Source organism: Parus major, chromosome 1, assembly GCF_001522545.3.
Source record: "Parus major isolate Abel chromosome 1, Parus_major1.1, whole genome shotgun sequence".
NCBI lineage: Eukaryota > Metazoa > Chordata > Aves > Passeriformes > Paridae > Parus > Parus major.
The window spans coordinates 85,943,576-85,952,346 of NC_031768.1; the positions used below are offsets into that span (position 1 = coordinate 85,943,576).

Consider the following 8,771-nt stretch of genomic DNA (forward strand, 5'->3'; position numbering starts at 1 on the left):
AGTTTTCTTTTTGGGAGGCTCATTGCATTCCTACTATCATTTGTGTTTTTCCTGTGATTCCTTCTCTCCCATCCACTATGGCACTCTGGGACATGAACCACTCAGAAGCAGCAGCAGACCTGCCACTTCTTCTCTACTCTTATGCTCAGTCCCGACAAGTTTAAATGCTTGAACACCTTAAGCAGATCAGCACAGCTATGAAGGACTCTGTGCAGCACCAGCAGGGTCAAAGAAATGTCTCAATTTCCTGATTTCTTATCTAAGCCTGTTTATGATTATTAATCATCACAGAGAGCTACATCCAGTATTTCCGAGATTTCATTTTCAAAAATGTGCTATCTGTGAGTAGTTAGAAAGAAGAAAGCAACTCCTGTGAGAAATAGGATGCTGCAAACAGACAACACCAACAGGGTGCCTTTCAGCCCAAACCATTTCATGATTCTATGGCAAAATGTCTCCCTTCTGATTTTAGAGCTCTGCAATGTCTGTGCTGCCTGGTCCTCCCTGACACATCAACCCTGCCTGAAACAGGCTGTGGCCAGACTAAGCAGAGAGGCAAGATAAAGCACAGAGTGCAGGTGCATGCCAAACATCTGTCTCCACATCCTCTACTCAGAAGCAAGACCTGGAGCATGGATAGCAATTGCTAAGGAATCACTTGGGAGCAGCAGACTTGAGATGCATGAGCTGCTGTTGTTATAATAAGCCTAAGCTGTATCACTAGGCAGATTACTGAGTTTTGTTTCAGAGCAGGCTGGGAAATCTGCAAGTTAGAGACTTGATAGGATATAACAGGACAGTGATTATTCTGTAGAAAACAACACTAAATCTCATTCAGTGTAAACAGCTCTTTACCACTAACCATTTCCCTAGAGAATTAACCAGGAGCCTGAGAAAAGTCCTTGGTCCAGCATACCACAAATACAATGCAGGCAGCTCATAAGTACTGCAAGGCTTCTTGGACTAGGAGGACTTTTCCTCACTTTACCCACTCTCATCTCTACTCTAGAATTTTCAGTCTGTTACTACCAGTCATGTTTATTTTTTATCTAAATGTCAATTATGGGAATTTCCAAAAAAGAAGGGAAGGGGAATCAGTAAGGCTCACTATTTATAAAGGGCTGTGTTTTCTGAAATTATGTCACTTCTGAAGTCAAGAAGCTGCTTTAGCAAACAAAAGGCTGATCAATCCCAGGTTGCTTTGGCATAGAGGAAAACTGGCCTTCTACATCAGTGAAATCTTTCAGCATCTCTTTCCAAGTCAACAAGAGACATTTTATGTTGCAGATGCCAGTTGTGACTAGCTTTCCAAAGTGCTTTTCAGAAACTGTCACAAAAAGAGGCAATTCTGCTGAAGTACCATCTGGGCAACTTACCTAAGCAAATAGGAGGGTGAATGACTGCAGCACAGCTATTATAGACTAGGTCTGTCTGTGATCTCTAGGACTTAAAAGGCCTTAGACATAAAGCAACTAAAACCTGTTAGAGTGAAAACACTTACTGCCTGAATCTCCATGTATCACTGAAGTCTACATATATTTGGGTTTATTCCCTAGTCAAGTTCACTTACAAGTCAGGTGATGCATTTGTTACCACTTTGAGATTTTCAGCATACTTGCCTATGTGTAAGCGATAGATTATCTTCTCTCAGGAGTCGGGGGAAAAAAAACCTTCTCTGGGGCTGTGCTCCATTTCTAATAAAAACTGCACTATAATCAAGCAGATATCTGAAAGGTACTAGCTCACATCTCTGGTTCAAATGAACTGGCAGCCTGAGTCCTACTTCTTGCCACAGCTCTGTTACTGACAGGAGAGGCTTTTTGAAGTTCACAGATGTGAATATCAAAAGCAGCAAAACAAAAAGAAGGGGAGGAGAGCTTCCCTTCCTTCAGTGTAAGATCAAGTGTGACAAACAGCGACTGGCTCCTAAGAGGGGCAGAAAAAGAGAGAAACACCTGTGCAGAATACAGGGAGCATTACGTGGAGCATTAGACCTATTTCTTTGCTTGTGATGCTCATTAACCTTCTTCTGTGAGGGAAAATGAAATGTGGGTGGCAGCTGGGGTTCAGTCCATTAGAAACACAAAAGGGAATGACTGGTGGACTGTAACGCTGACTTAGCTACTGCCCCTGGGATACAATACCTGTACATGCCTGTCCTTGTTCAGTGTGCATGCCTGGCAAAAACCCCACCCTTTATCACCAAATTTCCTCTTGCAGAACAATAAGGAGAGGCTATTAAAGAAAAAGAAACACCTTTATTTGCTCAAAAACAAGCTCCAAGTAATTGGAGGAATTACCCTGAGAGCCATTCATCCTACAAGTCTGTCCCCAAGTGTGGTTATGTTAACCCAGCTATATTAAAGTCTAAAATGCAGGGTAAGCAACACCTAACTGCTGCACTAAAGGCTGCAAAACAAACCAGAGTGTTTTTTCTTGGCAGTGAGATACCTGATCTAAGCCTTTCAGAAACTTGCTACCAGGCTGTGTTCCTATCATAATTCATTGTGCCGAATGAATTTTCAAAGGTATATATGTTTTTCTTGGAACTGCAGCCTTTACACTTGGATATGGGAGATGTTCTTTAGGACAGGTAACTGAATTAAAACCAGCTTTAAAATGGGTTTTGTACAACAGGTCTGAATCTTGGTGAGTCCCATATCTGCATGTTACTGTGCAGATCTAACCATCCAGCCCTCTTTCATGAGCCACAGCTTTTGCATGTGCTTTCTCTAACTGCAGGGGCCAGGGAGTAGTGTGTTCTGCTGTATAGGAGGATATAAGAAGAAAAGGGAGCTGAAAATACTGCTTCCATCAAGAGATGCAGCTGTGCAAATTTGGAGCATGGTTAGCCACTTTCTGAGGAGGTTCTTTGACACCTGAGAGAATCAGACTAGACTAGAAGTAGTTAAATGTAAATCAGCTTGAGGCACCTGTCTTCAAGTGATAAGGAGACATTTCTTGCTTCTATATGCAGTTATAAAATACCTCACATCATGGGAAAGCTGGCCTTCAAAGGAAGGATATGTGATGAAGGTAATTTATCTTCAAATATGTGTAACTGGAAGGTATGTAGCAGAAAGGCTTTCCTCTGGCTTTTGGAAAACCTGCATCCAGACACTAGGAGAGGCTATGCATTAAATATCTTCTCTTTGGCTGCAGCTGGCTTTGCGATTTATAAGTTGGCATGGCCCTTGGGAGGGGGGCAGGTGGAACACCGAGCATTTGCCATCACTGTGAAATCAGCAGCAGTGTTGTTGCCTTACCTGGCACTGTATTAGCAGGAGTGAAGTCTCTTTTCTCCTGTCCTCTCCCTTTTCCATCTTTTCATCCTGGTCTTTTGCCAGCGGAGATTGAACCCGTGCAGACTGACCCCTGGCCTCGCCCCGCAGTTTGTTCAGGTTGCCTTCCAAGAGGCGCCGCTGGACCACACTATGAGGCTGCTGTCTCCATCACAAAGAAAGAGAAATCCCAGCTAAGTATGGAGCTAAGGACAAGGACATTTGCTAGCTCAGGGATGCAGGTTGAAAATGCTTGACCGAACTGATTGTCCTGATGAAAGACATGCTTACCCAAAAAAACTTTCTTTAAATCCCAAGATATTTTTCTGTAGCCGCTAATTTGGTGTTAAAGTGTTGGGATGTCTGCAACAGGCAGGTCTCTGGGATGCAATTACTGGAGGAGAACAACACGCATGATGCATGCTCTCCCCATGTATCTGTTCCTTTAGCTAAACATACACTGGAGAGTCTCATTCCTGTTCAGGCAATGCACTGTCTGCTAGGTGTATGCTGACATCCCACCAGGCACATTCACACCTTCTAATGTGGAAGGGCACAAGGAATGTAGCATGTGTGTGATGTACATGTGGGCAAGAAGGCAGGACTGCAGATATTTTAGGTGTACAAACAATTTATTGTAGTGAAGCAGGAAGCACCCTGAGGAGGAAATTAAAATGAGCTTTTAATCTTCCTTGGAGCCTGTCTCTGCTCCCCCCAATCAGATGTTCTACATTTTGCCCAGTATTGATCCATCCAGTCCCTGCACAACCACTGAATCAACGATGGGAAACATCAATTGGATGTTGGAGGTAGCTTTGTCCTTTCTCCATGTACTCAGCCCCATGGCCCATCTGCAGGAGAGCGCCTGCTCTGAGCTGGCCATGGCATTCCCAGTAACAATTGCCTGCTTGAAGAAAGGCAAGCAATCTAAAGGGGTTAATGTGCTACAGCTTAAACTGTTGTTTTTATCTTTCTAAATAAAAAGAAAAAAATAAGTCATCTCCCAGGTGGTGCAGCAGTTTGATACAGGATGTTGTCAATGGGCAGGCCAAACACCTGAACTAGATCACACTTGCCAATGAGCTGGGCTGCATTAACCCCACAAAACCCTGTGTTTCAGACTAGCTTCAGGCATGGCCAGAGAGCTGAGGCCAGAGAAGTGTGTAAACTGCAATTTGAAGCACCCTGACTTGTCAGATTTGCCCAATGGTTGGTGCAGGATGCCTGTCGCTGGCTCATTGGTCACACTCAGCATGGCTCTTTGCAAGAAGCCAAGTCCCTCATGGCTCTGTTTCCCTGCCACTCAGGGGGTGAGAGTCAGATTGTTCACATGCTGCATGAGAAACACTGCAGCAGTTGAAAAAGTGGGGTAAAAATATCTCTCTGTTCCTGGTCTTTTCCCAGCCTACTGTGCCGGCCACAGCACAGCTGGCCGTTGTACTTAGCTCCCTAAATACTCTCAGCACAGTGCCAGTTTGGCTGCCAGCTAACATCTGGGCCATGGGAAAAGGGCAGGCAACAAACAGCAGGTCTCCAGATTCCCATCCTCCCTCCTTCCTCTCACAATCTGGCATGCAAAGGACCTTTCTCTCTTCCTGCAACCTTTCCCACAGAAGGAGCAAGCCCTTTGCAGCTTCCACCTCTGTCCCCTTCTTGTCACTCAGGCTGGGAGGAGGCCAAATGCTGGTGGGGATTAGCTGAGCTTTGGGATTTTGGAGGCATCTGATTCAAGAGCAGACTCCCAGGGCCCTGCCTATCTTCTCTCTCACCAGTGAAACACTGAAGTGGAGAGACTGTTGTAGCTCTTGGACTGGTCAGAAACAATTAGATTGAGAGGATGGTAAGGGAGGATGCTGTGAGTATTGTGGCCAGGAGCTGGAAAGGATGTTCTCTCAGGGCACATAGAGGGATCAAAGAAGATTCCCAGTGCAATTTAGGGAAGGTTCAGGTTCTCCAATGTGAAACCTCCAGGTCTTGCTATGATTAGTGACATTGTATGAGCTGGGGATCTTGATTTTTGGAAGGCGAGAAGCCAGATCTTCAGACCTTCTTGGTACTTCCAGAATATTTTAGCTCATATAACTGCTTATTTTTTATTTTGCCATTTAAAAAAAAACCAAACAACTGGTCATGCTTTTTGTTGCAAAGCTGGAAACATGAGGTCCCTAAGGCAACATATAATTATTCATTATTGGAGACATAATGGGCCCATCAAATCGCCGGCACTGCTTGATGCATTGCATAAGCTGAGTGCACACCCAGAATACACAGAAAAGAGTGGCAAGAAGTAACAGCCTGTGACTGCAAAAGAAAGCAGATATTTTATTTTAAATTACATGAGGCCTTTCTCTGATTTTAGGATATGGAGCTGCCACAGCTGGAGTCTCTGGCACTGTCAGTAGAGACCTGTTTTGGGGAATTAATTAAACTTTCCTCCCAGTGTAAGTGCTGTAGGAGTCAGGGGTGTTTTACTCTCTTTCCAAATCAAACTCCCCAGCAGTTCCTTCTGCTGCTTCATTTTCAGTACATTCCTTTTTTGTATTCCTGTCCTCCAGGAGGGAGCCAGATCAATTTAGGAAAAAGAGATGGGGTTTTCATAGTGCTGGAGAGGTGCCTAGAGAAATAAGCCAAAAGCATATTTTGGACTCTGATTTGCAGCGCCCAAAACATCGCAGCAATACCACAGTGTCCCATCAAGTTGCAGGAACTGCTGGATCCCTCTTGGAAATCTAAGACCTGGTTCTTCTTTTGCTCCAAGTTAAAGCAGAAACGGAGGTACCACACTGACCCCAGGTATGGCATTATGTGTGCAAAATTGGCACAGGGGCCACACTTTATCTGGTGCCCTCTAACACCAGAGCAAATTGTCCATGTGAGAAAAAAATGTCATGCTTTATTCACTGCTCCCTAGGCCGATGGTAAAAATGTTTCATGTTATGGACCAAACATGAAGTTTGCAGTGGGTTGCAGTGACCGAATGCTGTCGGCATACAACGAGTTCTCCTGCCTGGAATGGTTAATTCCAGCAGGAGAGCTGCTTGTGGCAAGTGATTTAGACAAGGACTGTCTCACTCAAGGAACCCCTTGGGGCTTCAGGGTGCTAGTTGTCGCTTTGAGGCATGGTGTGACAGGAGTCAATCCCAAAGCAAAGCTGGCAGATGTGTTTCTGCCTGCCTTTGTGGCTGGGGTCAGCAAACACGCACTAAAAGACTCAGAAGTGGCTCGTCTCCGTTCCCTGCCTAGGGACGGGCCCAGGGTCATGCTCCTGAGGGGATGTTCAAGCTGCAGCGCTGCAGGCCTCGAGGGCCAGCACTGCTGGTTCTCCAGGCTCCAGCGTGGCCTGAGCTCCTTCCCCACGGGGAGGAGAGTCCCTGCTCCTCGCTCAGACTGATGTGGCGCCACTCTCGCACTCCAGCCACGACTGTGTGCAGGCCGGAGGGACACTGCACACCAGGCCCTGCTGACAGCCCTGCGTGCGGCTGCGGAACGGGAGGTGACAGCTCAGGGTGCTTTGGAGGAGCTGCCCTTGACCCTGCCGTGCCAGGGACTCCCAGCAGCTGCTGAGGCAGCTGAGGGGCTGCGGGGAGGGTGGCGGGAGCGGCAGGATGTGCCAGCACGGGAACGTGGCACTGAGCCCTCGTCTGCAAGCCGCTGCACCCCAAGGTTCCAGCAAGGAGGATTGGCTCCTGTTCAGTGCCAGGGACCTGCCAGCCTCACACGTGTGGCCCTGTGCCACTGCGTGCCTCAGGAGCTGGGGAATGACTGGAGGCACACACACGGGAGCATCTGTGGTGTTGCTGCGATTGTCTGAGGAGATGGGGAGGCACAGACTGCAGGGAGGGGCAAGATTTTTTCTGACACCCACTGCCACAGATGGAACAAGTGATTGTGCCCCCATCACACCCAGACACGAGCCCTCTTTCAGGAAATGGGTTTAGAGCTGCACATCCTTGAGCGGTTTAACTCTACAGTGGAGAGAAGTTGGATAGAAAAACTGCCAGAGCAAGGAGAATTTGTGTGCAGTTGAGCCAGTAATAGATCCTGTGGGAATCTGTTTCCAGCCTCGGGGAAGCCCTTCCAGACCACAGACTGCCAAGGCTCCTGGAACAGACCTCCCTCCCTGATGCTTCCTGATCCACGTCACCACAAGGAGATGCCCATAGGCCTCGCTCCAGTGCCTCCTCCCCAAAGGAGTCATCCAGAGTGCCAGACACTGCATCTGCCTGTGTGCCTGGTTTGCAGTCCTGCCCTTTGCTTGCCCCTCAGTAAATCCAGAGAGTGGGGGGAAGAGAGAAAAATGCAAAAAGGTGACAAGGTCAAACATAAATCTCTCAGAGTTTGATGAATTGTACTTCCCTCCCTGCTGAGTCCAGGAAGCATTCTGCTTTTGAGCTGGATCATGCTGGAATACATGGGGGCTTTCAGAGATGTCCTACATGGAAATATACAGGTCACATGGACATATATAGGTACTGGGTGAATGGAAATTTGGATTCTGGAGAGTCCTTCCAGTCCATGTCTGCCTGAGGAATTTGGTTCCTATGGGGAGGCACAAGAAGATGGATACAAGCAAATGAGTGATTAATTCCCTCACCCTGACCTGCTCCTAGATGATTCTGAAGGGAAGTTTCATTTTTGTTAAAATTTCACAAAGCTTAACAGCAGCTTCCAACCTGAATGAAAGCTATTAGGAGCACTCCCTCCCACAGGGGGTCCCACTGGACTCACCAGATCCTTGGAGGTGCCAAGCCTTGTCAAACCATCCAGGGGTAGCAGATCAGCAGAGTCCTTGTGCACAAACTGGGTGGCCTGTTTGAGGCGCCTCTTCTGTTGCAGAATAGCTTTGTTCCTCAGCTCCATCTCACACTCCTGTCGCTCCAGGTCAGGAGTACTCTCACTCTGCTTTTCCTCCTGGTCTTCTTGCCCCAGTGGCAGGGGGCAGCTCTTCCTTGTGCTCATGGTGAAGATTCAGACAGAGCAGGTCCTTCTTGGTATGCTGAGATGTTCCCTGAGCTCGTCTCCTGGTGTTTGCCCTCTGGAAGCTGACTCAGTCTCTGGTCTCCTTTCCCTTTCCCTTGCCCAGGGCTCTCCTTCTCTTCCTTTCTCTGTCTTTCCTCCTGCTCTCTTAGTTATAACTCACCCATCTCTGAAGTGTCTCGGTGCCTGTTTCTCTTTCTGTCCTCTCCACTCCTCCGTGTCCCTCTGCTCCCGCCTCTTCCTCTCCCTCACTTCTCCTGCCCTGACTGCAGCTTTGCCTCCTCCAGTCTGTGGGTCCCTGTCGTAATAGAAAAAGCCCCGCGTCAGAAACCGCTTTCCATAAATCACGGCAGCGCCGGCAGGATGCTCCGGCTGGAAAAATCCAGCAGCAGAAGGATGGCCCCGCTGCTGGGGGCTGGACTTACCTCGTTGGGCTGCGCGCACGCACCGTGCGTGTCCGTGTGTGTGTGTCCGTGTGTGTGTCCGTGTGTGTGTGTCCGTGTGTGTGTGTCC

At 47.7% G+C, this 8,771-nt stretch overlaps 1 protein-coding gene across 1 annotated transcript in view; it reads right to left on the bottom strand.

Moving 5' to 3' along the window:
- The window catches only part of NRIP2 (nuclear receptor interacting protein 2), a 19,404-nt gene extending 10,636 nt beyond the window's left edge, over positions 1-8,768 (bottom strand). Inside the window, exons 1-3 of the mRNA XM_033516737.1 lie at positions 8,684-8,768; positions 8,010-8,556; positions 3,267-3,443 (exon numbers count right to left, since the gene is read on the bottom strand). Coding sequence (XP_033372628.1) covers positions 3,267-3,443; positions 8,010-8,240 — 408 coding nt within the window. The 5' untranslated portion in view covers positions 8,241-8,556; positions 8,684-8,768. The remainder of the gene's footprint in view (positions 1-3,266; positions 3,444-8,009; positions 8,557-8,683) is intronic.
- Between the last annotated feature and the right edge of the window lie 3 nt (positions 8,769-8,771).